The sequence below is a fragment of the Camelus bactrianus genome, chromosome 7 (genome assembly GCF_048773025.1).
Source record: "Camelus bactrianus isolate YW-2024 breed Bactrian camel chromosome 7, ASM4877302v1, whole genome shotgun sequence".
Taxonomy (NCBI): domain Eukaryota; kingdom Metazoa; phylum Chordata; class Mammalia; order Artiodactyla; family Camelidae; genus Camelus; species Camelus bactrianus.
The window spans coordinates 25,172,370-25,188,894 of NC_133545.1; the positions used below are offsets into that span (position 1 = coordinate 25,172,370).

General features: G+C 38.5%; 1 protein-coding gene across 6 annotated transcripts in view; it reads left to right on the forward strand.

Annotated features, from left to right (window-relative positions):
* The window catches only part of CADPS2 (calcium dependent secretion activator 2), a 449,680-nt gene that overhangs the window by 99,530 nt on the left and 333,625 nt on the right, over window positions 1-16,525 (forward strand). For all 6 annotated transcript variants that reach the window (XM_074367152.1, XM_074367154.1, XM_074367149.1 and 3 more), the window contains exon 2: window positions 2,005-2,118. In XM_074367152.1, coding sequence (XP_074223253.1) covers window positions 2,005-2,118 — 114 coding nt within the window. The remainder of the gene's footprint in view (window positions 1-2,004; window positions 2,119-16,525) is intronic.

Consider the following 16,525-nt stretch of genomic DNA (forward strand, 5'->3'; position numbering starts at 1 on the left):
CGCCATAATCATCAAAACACAACTCACTGATACATGGCTAAACTTAACCACTGGCAAGCTAGAAATGACAAAGATTTAGAGGAGTTCTTAAAGAACAAGATGCCTCTGATAGAAGAAAATTGATGAAGATATCCCTAGGTTGGGGGTTTTGGACAATATTTTATTTATCAAATGAGGGAGTTCAAAGAAATGATCTCTAAGGTCCCCTTCAGTTCACTGTCCTCCCCACGTACATTTCCATTTCCATTTACAACACCATTACCATTACTTTACCTGGATGCTTGGTTTGCAAGTTGAAGCCCTTCTTAACGGATCCCAGGGCTTAGCAACTAAAGTGCCCTCAGCTGTCTCACTGTCAGCAATTGCTGTCCTATTTCCATCTGGCTCCTTTTGTCAACCACGCTTAGAGAGCTAAAGTCATGGGCTTAATTCGCCTTGCTAGTGCACACACACAAAAGACCCCTGCTTTCATTCTCTTCATATTACAGAAATGGAGAGTGTCACAGAGTGGTGATGTTCCTGCTTTTCAGCTTCGTTTAGCTTTCCCCAAAATGAATATAACCCTGGTAAAGAAATGGAATGGTCTTCTCTCTTCCCTGCTCAGGGCAAGGGGTCCTCCACACTGGGGAACAGTGGGACACATCTTTATCAGTCTGCTAGTCCCGGCAGCAGTTTTTTTTTATAAGCTGTCTTGTTTGTTAGGATCCTAAATAAAAACCTATCTTTTGAAAGAGCTTGTCTCTCATATTTGAATGGCATTTTAATCAGCCTTTTGAACCATTTCAAACTTATTTCACATCAGCCTTCTTTTCGAAGCCCAAACAGAGCAGTTTGTGTAGTCTTTCTAATCCTTTAATCATTTTATCCTCAGCGTGTTTCCAAATGCTTCACATCTCTCTGTGGAATCCAGAACTGGGCTGAGTTCTTTAATAGTCTGATGAGGATCGACTGAAATGGAAAGATCACTCCCTTCCTGCTCCTTACATATCTCAGGATTTGTTGTTTTATCTGCAAGACTATATTCTCTCTCCAGTTAAGAATTTAAAAAAAAATATATATATACTTCTGCTTGATCTAATATACCCTACCTCTAGTGAAGCATATGCCTCTGTCGTCAGGGCTGGCTCCGTGGGCATGGGTCTGTGTGGTCACCCTGGGCTCCTGCTTAGAAGGGTCCCATGCTTGGGTTAACACTCTTTTGCCGCTGTCTTGAAATTAATGTTCTCAACAAGGGGCTCCTCATTCTCACTTTGCACTGAACCCTGCAAATGAAGTAGCTGCCTTTGCTTGTAGTTGATGACTAGAGACCGTGGTTAGTGAGTCCCAGTTCGTGTCTAACCCACAATCAGTAACTGTGGTAGGTAGACCCAGGGTGAGGAAATCTGGCTGTGAAGGTGCACTTCTCTCCCTGATTGACAGCCTTCCCCTAACCTGCTTAAAGATGCGCTCACTGTCCCCCTGTTGCCTTTCCGTTCTCTTTTGGATTTATCTTCTCCTTATCATTCCTTTCATTCCCCTCCTTCCTTATCACTCCTTAGCTCAGGTATGTCTGTTCATGGAATCCAAGCTTTTGGCTTCCAATAGCCATCCCTTTCAGAGGATCCTTTCTCAGGGTCCCTCTGTCTTTCCTATTAGCTTTTGTCCAAGGCTGCTGGTTGTCCACTCACCTAGAGTGCTTGTCCTCTCTGCCTTCTCTGTTGAGCACAGCTGGCAGTTTGGGACAACAGTTTCTCATTCAGATTTTAGAATTTTTCCTATCTCTGCAAGGAGACTGGCCTTGTAGTCATCACAGGAATTCGGTCTGGAGCAGAAAATTTGGATTCCATTGCAATATCGGGTATTCCAGAGTATGTGGGGTAGTGACTTACAAACATTTTAAAATTGACCCATAAATTAATTCTAGATATCAAATCTTAGACGCATAGAGCAAATATAACTTTTAAAAGTCATTACATTTCACGGGTTGGCAAATTTTTCATCTTATTCCCTCTTTTTTTTTTGTAGCTTAACAAGCAACAATTACAGTTGCTGAAAGAACGGTTCCAGGCCTTCCTCAATGGGGAAACCCAGATTGTAGCTGATGAAGCATTTTGCAATGCAGTTCGGAGTTACTACGAGGTAAGTTTGAAGAGCTTTGTTTTGGGCATCCTTATGCCTTTAAAATATTTTTTTAAAATGGCTTTCCCATTTTAAGAAGCTCTCTGATGTGATAAGAAGGCTGTGAGTCTGCAGCCTTCCTTGAAAGCACAGTTCTATTTTGCAATTTGAAAACTAATTCTCCAACCTGGTTTTGAGAGATAAACAGAATTGGAAATTATTCACATCTTTTGAGGAGAAGTAAACTGTATAGAAAAATCTTCTGGCAGTGATTGATATAGCTGAGTAGAGCTATCTGTGGGTCCACGTATCTAATTTATCCTTTTTAATCAGGATAATAATAAGTTGCTATCTCGTGCCATCTTGTGCACTAAACTTTATAATAATTGAGGCCAATAACTAATTTCAGGAGGATAAATTGAATTCTTTTCTTCCTGGAGGAAATAATACTACCAAGACCACCTTTCTCTTTCATCTGATTTTAGTTTGTGACTCATCAGGAATTCTCTGGGGATTTCCCATGAGCCCCAGTTTTCACACAGGGTCATTAACTGCTTCACTGAGTTGCCAGTGGATGTTAAGAGCGTTCCCTTTTTTCCTAAATATTTCAGAGTCATTTGGGGCATGGATTCCTTTCTCTGTGCAGATATTCTACACCTCTTAGCTGAAGAACAACATGCAAGGGTGTATTAGACTAGAAAGCATGAAAACATGGAGATGAAGTGTGTCTGCACTGTGCTGGGGTAGCGAGTCTCTTTGCAAGAATGACAGAGTAACTGGATGTACAGACGGTTGGTTGGATTTGTGATTAATTGACGGTGTATACACATCAGAAGTCCCTTAATGCAGCCTGAGGGAGCTTTATGTTACCCCGGCCATGGCCTGTTGAACAAGATGAAAATGCAGAAGCCTTACCAGATACGTGTATGGCGTGAATCTGGTGGCGATAGTGGATACTGTCTAACTGGACCCTGACTCAGAGTATCTTAACGAGTATAGGGCGTTACTTTTCATCTTACAAAACTCAGAGTTGGAATCTTTGAGTCAAAGTCTTGCAAGATGAAATCTTGTCCTGAGTCTTAATAGATGACATGTAACTGCTTATTTTTGCATCATGAAATAAAGATAAAGAAAAGCCGGAAGTCTATGTTCAGGATGAAGGAAATGTGTTCAGGAAAGTAATTTGTGTAAAAAGATATATTAAAAAAAAACCCTTATTTTTGGTTTGGGTAAATGTACATGTTAACAGTAGGAAAACTGGATGAGGAGGGTGTGGGGGCTTTCTGTATTACACGTGCAACTTTTGTGTAAACCTAAAATTACTCCAGAATAAGTATATTCCAAAATAAGTGTTTTTAATAAGTGTATTAAAAATAAGTAAGCATAATATGTTGTTGCTAGTTTAGTAAAAGGCACACTTAAGTTGTATTAATGAGAAAGAATATTGTTCCTCTGATGAAGGAGTATCACCGTTGGTTTCTGAATGCGGATGGTGTTCTGTTCTAGGTGCAAAATGTAAGTGAAAAGATGTGGATAAATTTAGGTTATTTGGTTTGAAATGTGTCATAATACAGGTCGCTTGAAGGAACTGGAGATGTTTAGCCTGGAGACAGATTAGGCTTCTGTGTTGTGTGTGGCCCCAAGAGTAAAACTAGGGCTCACATGGAAACTGAAGTGGGGAAGATTTCAACTGAGTATTGTCGGAGTTTAGTTGCGCTGCCCACATACGGAGTGGGATGGACAGTGAACATCTCTGGCAGCCAGATTCTGGCTCACTTCACAATCATTTGGGAGGCATCTTGCACAAATGCCGATGCTCTGCCTTGGGCCTATGGAGTCAGAATTTCAGAATCTATACTTTGAAAAGTTTTCCAGGTGATTTGCATACAACTGATAGATTGCTGACCAATGGAATTAGGTGATTCCTTGCTGGGATTGTTACAGAAGAGACATAAGAACTGAAGAGGTGTATTCACAATGGGGCTGGAAAACAACTGTGGCCTACTTGGAAGAGTCAGAAAATGTGGATTCACACTGAGCTCAGTTGCTTACCAAATACATAACACCAGGCAAGTCATAGAACTCCTGTGAGTTCCATGTTTCTATTTATGTAATTGGTGGATAGTAATGTTTAATTTAGACTAGGTGACCAAGGGTCTTCTATGCTTTGGGTAGTATTTCCAGCAATTGTTGAGTTGTAAGTCTATATCCAGCTTGTGTTTGTGCAGCTCTGAAAGGTGTTGAGTTTTTATTTTACTGGTAATATGTGTATGAAGTTTACATTTCTGATTCACATTTGGGGAGTTACTATTTCCTGAACACACATTCAGTCCTCAATGTACTCTTGAATGGATAAGTATATTTTGTTGGAAAAATAAGGTTAAAAAATTTGCGTCTCAATTTTTCCCACAAATGTCTCTTCCCTCTGTTTTTTTAGGGTTATGTTTTTGTATACTTTGTTTTAAGTAACAATGCTGGTACTGTCTACTATCATTACCTTTATGTAGTATTTCTTATTGCTTACCAAAAATATCTGTTTTTTTCTTCCAGTGTCTTTGTGGTAAACAGTGCGAATATTACTACCCACAAATAACATAAGTAGAAACTGAAGGTCATAGAAGTTCAATAACTTGTCCAGTGTTAAATATTTGGTAAGCGTCTGAGTTCAATGTGAATCCAGATTTTCTGACTTTCACAGTTGCCATTTTGAATACACCTACACTAAGTACTGTGCAAAACACTTCAAAAATGTTTATTCTTTAGAATAAACCTTTTGAGCAGAATTATTCCCATCGTAGAGAGCAGGTTAAGTGACGAGTGCCCAAAGCTGCATAGCTAATTGATCGCAGAGCTAAAACCTCACTCTTCCCACTAAAGCTCATTAAAAACAGATCTTGGGTTCTAGCTAATACCTGTTGAATCAGAGTTCCTGGGGATGGTGCATCTGAACTTTGAACCTGCACCCGGATGATTTTGATTCACTCTATATTTTGAGAAACATGTTGATCTTACAACTTCTAGAAGGTATGTTCCATAAAGGAGCCATTTCAATCCTGGTTATCATCTTATTCCACAAATATAGCGTGTATTTTGTGGCACACAAATGCTTTCAACAAATGCTTGTTGGCTGAGTGGAGGAGTCCTGCAGCATTCATTGCTCCATGTAGAAATTGTGTATTTTGTTCTTTGTTGTTTTCCCCATAATTTTGAAAGTATCACTTCAGTATTGCTGTGGAATTTCTTTCGATTGTGATCTCAATGTCATGGTTTTGTGCTTCCTCAAAGATTGTAGAGGCTTCAGAAGCATAGTTTGGCTTTTTATGTTCTTTCTAACATAGAATTCTATGATTTTATGATGTGTTGGGGGGTTCGATATTTTAGTCTGTTTTCTCAGCAGTGTTACATGTTTGCTGTACACAGATGCTTTCCACAATTCAACAGTGGTGATTTTCTAATTTATTGGATTTTTTTGTAGCCATTAGCTATGATGGACATTTCTAACTATGGATATGTATATGAAAAACACTGGTACGTGTGTATCATCAATTAAATGAAAAGTGCATCTTCATACCCAGAGCTTATAAGTTCCCCAGAGTCTGGTTGCTACTAATTTTATTTTTAGATTCATAAATGCTATTCCTTTAATGATTTTATGAATAGTCTTTTCCATCTTGGTTGTATGTGTATATTTTTTATAGACAATTTAAAGAGTTATCTGTCTCTTCTTAAGTCAGTTGTACCTTTGGATATTTGGTTTACTTTACCTCTCTTTAACACCTGAAGTCTTAGTTTGCTACTTCAAGATATTTATTTTTTTTCCACATTTGACCGAAAGCAGTTCTTCAAAGTACATTGATTATTTTAGAAGGTAAATAATTTCTTTCAACTAGATCGGGACTGGATTGAATCCTTCTGGGTTTTGAATATGTGGTGCCCTCTTTATATATCTATATCTATGTCAGTATTAAGTATTTACCATGAATACTATTCAATATGTTATACAGAAGCATATACTGTGAAGGTAATTTTTATATGACACTGCAATTTCTATCTCATCCTTTTCTACAAGATGTATTACCTTTGGTTTAAATATTGGTCTATAAAAGAAGAATAATAAAGAAGAAATCTGTTTTTGAAATTACGTCAGTATTTTTCCTCATAAAGTTAGCATAATTAGGGAAAAAATGGACCCAAGTATCTCAAACACCTAAGTAGGCAGACAGGATGAGAAAGAAACCAGCCCAGGAAAAGAAGAAAGAAATGGCAGATAGCATACATAGCTACTTAATAGAAGTTAGCAGTTATAATCTTGATTAATTTTTGGCTGCTAATTGCTGTTAGATTCTGCAGTGCCTTCATCTTGTTTTTTCTATCATTGAACTTTTCTTTTTTTCCCTTCAAGCCTTTTTTCCCCTCTTCTAAGTAACTCACTGTCCAGAGGGAGACATAAAATGGACAGTAGTTCTACAAGTATTCGCTTTTTCTTTCTAGCCATATCTTTATTGCTTGTTTTGTTTTTCAGTTTAGGAGACGTCAGCCGATTCTGTGGGTGGGTAAACATAAGTTGATTGTAATGTTACTTTCCAAGTTGTTCTTCCCATCAGATATTGGATTGTGTTCTCCAAAATTCAGGTGGACGTCATCCAAACAGAACCAAAGACAGTGTGATTTATAACAGATAAAGGTGGCAAAGAAAATGGCCTTCCTCTTGGATATTTCCAAAAGACAGACTATAGTTGCTTACTAGCTGTTTTCAGCACAACAAACATTTAAGTTCTGTTACTGCACAAAAAATGGACATTGGAGTCCTTTTCTTGCTTTTTTTGTGGGTTAGCTTTGTTCATGTGTTTTTTGTATTACTTCCATTTGTTTATGGTCTTTTCTGGTTCCAGAGAATGGATAAGAGCTAGAGGTTTTTAATCTTTAAAAAAAATTACCAAAGAAATTTTACAGGTCTTGCTGCCACCATCACCACCACAACTATTTGCTTTTCAGATTTCCTAATTGTGTAATGATACAAATGAGAATTCAATAACAAAAAATTGTTTTCAGTGTTAATTTATAAATTTCATGTTAAAGGAAAAATTACTCATTTTCATCTGAAAATCGTGAGCTCAAATTTTGGCCCTTTTATTACATACTTTTATTTAACATGCATTATTCTGGAATTTGGCACTTTGATATTACATTATGAACACTTTAATAGAAGTATAAAATGACTGTTAGAGAATTTTAAAAACATTAAAGAGGCAAAGCTTCTGTACTCCTGAAGCTTCTCTGAAAATAAAATATTAATTATTAAAGAGGAAAATAAATAGCCCCTAAAATTCCAATACCTATAGACAACTCTTAAACAGTTTGTTGTCTCTCTTTTGTATATATGAAATTGGAATGATTTTAATTTTTTTACATATGTCATGAGCATTCTTTAATATTAAATATTCTCCATGATATATTTTTATGTTTATGTTTTTAAGAAGCTGTAATAGACCATTGCATGCGTAAATCTAAATTTGTTCAATTTCTTTCTTATTTTTAGATACTTAAGTTTTCTCCATTTTAAGCTGTTAAGTGCTGAGATGATCATTTATATTCTTAAATAGGTTCATCTTTGATAAATGTCTGCAAGTGGTCTGACTGGATGTTTAAACTCTTCATAGAGATTACCAAATTGCCCTCAAAACTAGTAATATGTGAGAGTGCCATTCTTTTCCTTCACACTTGGATTTATCATAAAATAAATCCCAACAGATAGGTTCACTTGTTTTTATTTTGCTGTTAGTGAAGTTTTACATTTCCATACTGGTCATTCATATTTCTTTCCTTGTGAATTACCTGTTCATGTCCCTTGTCCATTTTTCCATTTGGATGTTCATCTTTTAAATACTGATTTATGAGTATTCTTCATAAAGTAAGATGACTATCAACCCCTCATTATGCCACAATTATTTTCTTTCTTTCTTTTTTTTTCTTGTGTTTTGCATTTTTCTGTTTCCTTGCCTCTGATACTCATTCATTTCCTGTTCTGGTAAAAGGAAAGTACATGTTCTCATTCCTAGTAGAGATTGTCCCCCCCCCATTTCAATTCCTTTGGATTTTATTTTCTTGTTTGTGAATTGTTTGTGACAGTGATTTGCATCATGCTTCTCCCTCCCTCCTCATTCCAGCTACTACCCTTCTAGGATTAGTAGCTCTGTGAGTAGAGTGTGTTGATGGAACTCAAGTCTTTGCTGTGGACCTGTGTCCCCATCTGTTGAAGGGGGGAGTCAATTTCTAAAGCTCCCTCGAATCGCACAGGCCTCTGAGAGTTCATTTGTTTCTTTACATTTCTTCTTTTTCTCACTTGTGTGCTCTCACATCTACAAAATGTAAAGGAAAAAAAAAAAAAAAGGCATGGCTTGATATGGTAGCTCCAGGACAAATCTCCAGGCCATGGTGTTTGAATTTTTATACACATTTGTGTTGGAAAAAAAAAAAATCTGTGTATCTTAGTTCTTAGTCCAGAACACCAGGGAACTTGACTTCGGTTGTCAGCTGCTACGCGAGGAAATTGGGACTCTCTGCTTCACCTTCCCACCGCCAGCAGTCAGTTTGGTATCGTTCCTTTTCTTCTGCCTGCCTTCTTTCTCTGACATTATATCCTGACCCTTTAATATTGATTTAAGAGATAAGTGCAGTTGTTTAATGGTTGGTTTGTGAAAACTGGGAGTCTTTTAAGGATTTTTTGCTTTGTTTTATGTAATTACCTACTTTTTTAGAATTAATAGGCATCACCCAAGTGTTACTTACTCTTGTGGAGGAGAGGGACTGGGCAGATCTGCATCGAAATATTTTGATATCAATTTCTTGATATCACTTTGGGATGGAAAGATTTACTTTTCATATTCTAAGGGATGTTTGACCTGTCAAAATCGCTTGTAAACTTTGAAATAATATCACAGAAAAGACTTTTTTTTTCATAGTGAATTGATGATTGCTAAGTAAACCAAGATTGGCAGCCTGTGGCAGGAGGGTATCAAAAAAGGTCAGCACATTCATAGATGAAATCCAGTCACCAGTAATGAGAAGTGAGGTTTTAAATTTTCGTTGAGCTCTGCGGTCACATTATATTTGTTGTTTTTGGTATTAGCCATTTTATTTCACATCACATTTTCTTAAACCCAAAGGATGGCATTTTAAATTAAGTATTCTGTAAGAATCCAGAAAATGTGTTTTCATGTCTGAGATTCCTGTTTCTATTTAGGGTAGTTTTCTTTATGCTGCCTGTCAGTGTGTCTTGTAGACATGACTGCTTTCTTGATGCTGTCCATTTTGTGAAGACCTGACCCACAGATTGTAGAATTTTGTTACTTGCGAGAGCTGGGCAAATCTTGTTTAAGCATTTCTCTCCTTTTTTCATGTATTTTTAGAAGAACCTTTACATTGTGAGTTTTTGAAGCACATGGAGCAAATATGTGGCAGAGGGCATGGTTAGTCCTTTCTCTGTTGACTTAATCTTTTCTTCTGCACCTGCATTCTTCATAAAAGGGTATTGTATCTCTACAGTGGGTCGTGGGTGAGTAGACTTGGTGCAGATTTCCAGTTTGGCCAGTGATATGGAAGTTTAGCCCCAGCCATGTAGCTACAAGGAATTCAGGAAGTCTGTGAACTCGGATGGGAAAACATTGCATCTTTATTTTCACTACCCTTTAACTGAAGTTTAGCATTAACATTATGAATGTGGACAACAAACCACGGTGGTACTAGCAGTATTTATTGGCTTTATCACCAGCAAAATGCATATATTTTTGTATCATGTATTTTATTGCAGCTGTCTTGAAATATTGCCTATGTTCATGAACTACACTGAAACTAGTACTTTGAAATCCCTTATTATATCTTGTTTATGAGTTCTTAAGGATGCACACAAATTGCTATAGCACAAATTTGTTTTTAAAAATATTTTTATAACTGCAGTAAAACTGCTTTCCTTCATGATCCTACTAATTTAATTCTGTGCATTTAAAAGCATTATCCTGAGAAGGGATCCAAAGACTTTACCAAAATGCCAAAAGGTTCATGCTGTAAAAATGGGTAGTTGTCTCTGACTTCAGGGCTTGTGAAGGCTTCATCATAGATGAAACAGTTTAAATACAGAGGGAAAACAGACAAAAAAAATTTTTTTTGCTTCTATCTGATTTGGAATTCCAGATCTAACACCTTTCATCTGCGTGACCCCTTGAAACTTAATCTTGCTGCACTCTACTTTCTGCACCTGTAAAACAAATACTAATGTACATATTTCCCAGGATCATTGCTTACAACAATTAATGAATTTAAATTGCTAAGACAGTGTTAAATGTGAGCTGCTATTATCATCATTATCATTATTATTATTACTATTATTATAATTATGTGAAGCATTGCTGTCCCAAAAATATCTGCTATTTTTTTGCACAATTAAGCACTTAATTTGTATTGTCATGTGTACTGCTTTTTAATAATTATAAGCTCTTTCAGAGTAGGAAGCCATGGATTATACAGTTCTGAACATAGACACTAAATTAAGTAATAGGTTTTTTTTTGTTAAATAACTCATCTAATTAAATAAACATTTCTTTAAGTGCTAATCAGTCCTGCCTCATACTCTGGAAATATAAAGATGAATAAGGCAAGATTCCTGACTTCAGAGTATACATTCTTTTGGGAGAGACAGATGTGTAAACAGTTGACTGTTAAGTCACTCTGGCTAACTTTACTGGCTTGGAGTTGGGGTTGAGACCATGTCACTGAGACCATGTCACTCTTTTAATGTTTTCTCTCTTGAGTTGAGCAAACCTAGAAGCCTTGAATGTGCTGGTACCTATCTCAAAATGGAAATACGGTGTATGTAGAAACTGACATTATGTAGATTTCTTATGAAGCTGTGAAAATTAAGTGAGTAAGCATGTTGATTTACCACAATGCTTGGTGCATATAATGTTTCAAATGCTAACTTTTCAGTTGAACTCTAGGAAACTGCCAATATCTGACTGCATTAGATCTCCTAAAAGTAAGCCTCCTATGGATAAACCTTAATCATTTTCTAAGCAGCATAATTAGTTCTACTTGCTATCTCCCATGGGTGGTTTTGTGTGGCAGTAATCTTATGAACACCTAGTTATCACTCAGAATATAGGTGGTTCACTTTTGGGGACATGACAGGTGGCAGATCCTTTTTAGGGGCATACTAGCACATCCCACACATCCCCCATGTATATCCCTGTGTGGCAGACCATCATACACACTTAAAGAATACTTTAAACTTTATTTACTGTCAGAGTATATTTAAGAATATTCATTTTTAACAGCATTAATACTGATTTTATGAGTTTTTAATTTTGTTTCCAAAAGTTTGGCATGCATACTCTCTCAAATCACATTTAGATAGTAAAACTAACACTGTTGTGGGGGAGGGTATAGCTCAGTGGTAGAACGTGTGCTTAGCATGCACGAGGTTCTGGATTCAGTCCCCAGTACCTCCGTTAAAATAAATAAATACATAATCTAATTCCCACCCCCCCCCAAATAACCCTAACACTGTTATATTTAATTTAATGAGGTGATGTGTTTTCACCACGGCACATATTTACTGTCTTTAAAAAAGTTTACTCTAGAGTGTCTTACTAAGTCGGACGGACCCCTTCAGTGTGACACCCATGTTTGTTTTGTTTTACTCAGCCAGCATTTGAGTGTCTGCTGATTATGGGGACTTCGAGTAGCCCAGGGCTCCAAAGTTAAGGGGAAATCATGAAGTGTTTAATTCAAGCAGAATGCTGAAGAAGTATTATTTTAGTAATTGTACTTTCCTATTGCAGGAACTTTCTGTGAGCATGTTCCTTCCGTGTTGAGATGGTTTATACATGCTTTTCTTTTTTTTAATTACAGCAAATAGTTGTAGAGAGGAAATTTTTCTTTTCCCAATGGCCTTTAATCTCTACATGTTTTGATGAAACAGTGATGATTTTCTGCTTTTGTGATTTTTTTGGTCACCTTGGAATATATTTACTCCTTTATACACTGCTGAGATTTGAGATTTTAGCTTGACTACTGCATTCTCTGTTCTAAAAATGTCTATGTCACACAGAGGAATTTAATTCCCTTCCCAGCTTACCTTCACTTCTTATGAAATTATATGCACATCTGATGGTGTAGCAGGGATGGAAGGTTTTGAACCAGTGATGATTACAGATGGACATGCAGGGTCCTTCAAAAGGTAAGGTATTAAATACACCTAACCTGCCTTCCATGCGTGTTGGGAAGAAAAAGGAGACCAGCCTTCCCTCTTTCTCTCTGTCCCCTGTGGGCTGTTTTTCAAATTGGCTCCATTTCCTGCTCTGGTGCACTCACAGGTGATGTGCATGGTGTGAACTTGGCCCCCCTTCTTTCCTTAGCAGGACAGTCAGAGAAAGTAGGTGGTTTGAGCAAGCTCTGGAGCAAAGAGGAAGGGCTGCGTTGGGGGACTGCCAACTTGCTCCCCCCTTGCAGAGCTCCACCTGCCAGTCAGGCTGGGCCCCTCAGCCTCCCACTCCCTTCTCCCTCCCCTCCCCGTCCCCATCTTTCATCCTTTCCCTTCTTCCTTCTCCCCCACCTCCTTCTCTCCCTCTTTGTGGCGCTCTCAAGAGAGTCAGGCTGGGCCCTTGGGAACCTCTGAAGTGACTGGTGGCAGAAGTCGCCTCCTCTCACACATGAACCCTGGCTTGCCCGAGGCCATCAGGGATTGACATTTGGCTTTTCCTTTACTTGGCTCTTCAAAATTGTGTACATGTCTAATGGCAGAAGGTGGCAGTCCTTGCAAATTTTATTATTGACGTAATAAGTGGCAGGTGGTTATTGTCGTAAATGCAGCAGGACTGGAGAAAGCAGGATTGAGTCCACCATGACCTTAGATTGTTGGCCAGTTTCCCCCTGGCTGAGAAATGGGTTCATTTCATCATTTCCACTCACTGTTACACCAAACCGGCTGAGAAGAGTTCTTGACGGCCCCGTTGTCTCTGAGAGGAAGGCAGTGCCCACTGCTTCATCTTATCTGCTCCACAGTGTTTCCTCCTTCCTCTAAGTGTCGGGTTGTGATGATGGCATTATACACGGACCTGTTTCGTCAGCTCCTTGCCAACCCTCACACCTTTATGTCTTAGTCCATTTGTTACCGAGTCTGAGCTCATCCTGCTTGCAACACGACAGGCCAATAAATCAGGAGATGAGGTGTTGGGGTAAAGAATAAAAACTTTATTATTCAGAAAGCCGGCAGACCGAGAAGATGGCAGATTAATGTCCCAGAGACCCATCTTATGCAAGTCAGAATTCAGGCTCCTTTTAAACTGAAAAGGGGAGGGGGTGTGTTTGGTTGTTGCAAACTTCTTGGTGTCAGAATCCTTTGTTCTTGCAGCTGTCCACGTACGTCAGGTCAGAGTGTCCTTGCAAACCCTCCAATAAGACAAATACTGTTTTCTCTTCTGCAACTTTTTATCTTTATATGGGTGGGAAAGTATTATACTCTTAAAGGTCAGAGCCTTGAGAACAGGCTATCCTGTATATTTCAGGCTATAGGCAACATTCTTTTAGAAAAGGTTCAAAACCAGCATGACTAAGCACAGGAAACAGAGCACAGGGTTAGAGACAAAGGAACAGATCTAATATGGAGTCAGATTTGTTCTTCCCTATTACACATTCAGGCTGCTCTACCAAATCATCAGACTATAGATGACTTCTTATACACAGCAGAAGTTTCTCACAGTTCTGGGTCCTAGGAAGTCCAGAGTCGTGGTTCTGGCAGATTCAGTGTGGTGGCTGGCAAGGACCTACTTCCTGGTTCACAGATGGTGCCTTCCCATGGTGTCCTGACATGATGGTTGGGTTTGGGAGCCCTGTGGAGTCTCTTATAAGAGCACCAATCCCATTCATGAGGGCTCCCTGGTTCCATGCTCCAAGTGACTGTCCCTAGTCCCCCTCCCTCCTCTCTCCTTTCTCCCACCTCCTCTCACTCTCTCTTCCCCCACCCTCCTCTATCCTCCCGCTCCCCCTCCTACTCTTCCCTCTCCTCCCTTCTTCCCTCTCCTCCCTTCTTCCATCCTTCTTTTCCCCTCCCTTCCCTCCTTTCCTTCTCCCCTTGCTCCCTCCCATGATATTTCCAACGCAAACATTTTCTACCCTTAGAGGAATGTAATGAAGAATGTTGATATGAAGTTTTGAGTAGTCAGATTGAAAGGTAATGGTTGAATTGTGTAATAGGAGTCACATAAAATACACATATTAGGTTTCTACTTAGTAAACTCTAAATATGTAGGGTTTTTTTTTTTTTAAGTAAAGAATGGGGGTTTTCTACTGTTGTGCTGAGAAAAGTAGTATTTTCTGCCCAGTAATTTTACTATGTGGGGAAAATGATTATGCCCTCTCCAGGGTACATTCTTAAATTTAAGCTCTACTAGCCAAAAGATGGAAGGATTGGAAAGATTTTGGTTGCTAAATGTTGTATAAGAAGATTTTTCTACAGTAGACTGTTGTTTCCTCTCACTAATCTTAAAGCCCTTCATTATTACTATTGACTTTGGTGTATGAAAGAAAGTTAGTTATTACCTTTTCACTTCCAGAGTAACTTCCAGGTGGAAAATCTAAGGAGTATTATCTGTAAGCCGTTTGTAGCCAATGTTCTTTGGGAGAAAAAGGTTCTGTTGCTTTTTGACTGTTAATATGCCATACAATTTTTGTAAAAAGTTTTACATGATCTTATCCACTTAATATTTTGTTTATTCAAAACTTTAAAAAACTCATCCACAAGAGCTATTTATGGTCTGTTTTTTCATGTCTTTTTACCTTCAATTTATACATTTTTGAAGTTGCCAGACTATTCAGGCATTGCTACTAAATATCTGTCATTCTTGCTTGTTTGGTGGGACCAAACTGAGAAGAGGAGAAAACTTCTTAATTGGGGTCTGACAAGCCTATTTGGAAAATTTAGGCAAAGTGGTAAAAAATCATCGATGATGCCAAGTAGAAGAATATGATGGAATCAGTCACTTCCTGAATTCAGAAGTATGACTGTACAGGGTAGAAAATGTTAGGAGAGATTATTTTGCACTACAAAAGGAGTTTTTGTTTTGGCAAAATCTTCTAATACAGTGAAAAGCATGTTCGTATTCCAAGCAAAGACTAAACTCCATTTTACTTCCTTTAGACACTTAAGTGATTACAAATAGACTCATACCACTTCCGGTCAGGTTTTGCCCCCAAAACGAGTTTGCTGCAGACTTAGGGGGAAAAAAAATTCTTAGGAATTTTCATGTTGACTTGTGTGTAAAAGATTATGGTTCCTAGTAAAGTCTAGGGGGACACAGCCATACGTTGCTGGTGATGTTTCTGTTAGGGCCAGGGTACTTTACTAAGAGCACACCATGTGGGTCTTTTCCTTTGGAGCTTTGCACTGTGGTTGGTGTTTATAGTTGTGTAACTTGCTTTCTTACTTTTATAGATTATGTGAGTTTTTAAGGCTTATACTATGGAGAATTTTGACCCCAGCAGATGAGGGTAGCTGGCTTTGTCTGGAGGAAGGGAGCTCTTCCTTTAGATCTTGGACCAAAACTACCCTCCAGACCTTACTCAAAGGAGCATGAACTCAGTTGGAACTGCAGGTGGCTATGCAGGTAGCCTTGTACACAGGCCTGGAATGACACTGGTATTTGCCTAGGGGTTTGTATATGGAAGAGGACCTTCATGACTTTTAGGTGTAGGCAGCACAATGTCTGCTGCTTTGAAATGGCAAGGAACAGAAATCCTGGGAGGCTTATGGAGGAGCCAAACTTGGATTCATGTGGCTTGTCCACAGGCTCAAATCACCTCCCATCAGTTTGGCTCAGGAGGGAGAAACCTTTCCCAGGAGGCAGGGTTGTAGGGACTAACCGACCCTAACTAGAAGCAGTGGACAAGCCAACAGTCTTCACGTACTAAAGAGTGATGTCCTGTCCCTGGAGCAACCCCCATGCCCTTCAGCACCGGAGACATGAAAGGGGTTTTGTATATGATACTTGAGATCAAGAACCCCAAATAAAACCTGATAACAGGGGCAGGCATCATTGGAGGGAAGGGAGCAGAGTCTCATGCCATTTCAGAGGAGATTGTGATGGATTTTTCCACCACCCAGACTTCGTAAATTCGTAGCCTCTTGTTGGGAGTGTTTAGGTTCATAGGTCATAGATTTAGAACAACCCCATGGACTGACTAGCATCTTGGCAAAGCTTAAAGTAAGGCTTTTGGTTTGTTTACTTTTTAAAACTTACAGTCTTCAGTCTTTGCCAAATACACTTTTGTCTGAGAAAACTGATCTATTGCTGTCTGAGCCTGAATATTCACAGATTTATGAGACTTGGAAAGGCATAAACATAATAAAAACAAAGATAAAATAGAAATTTTAAAA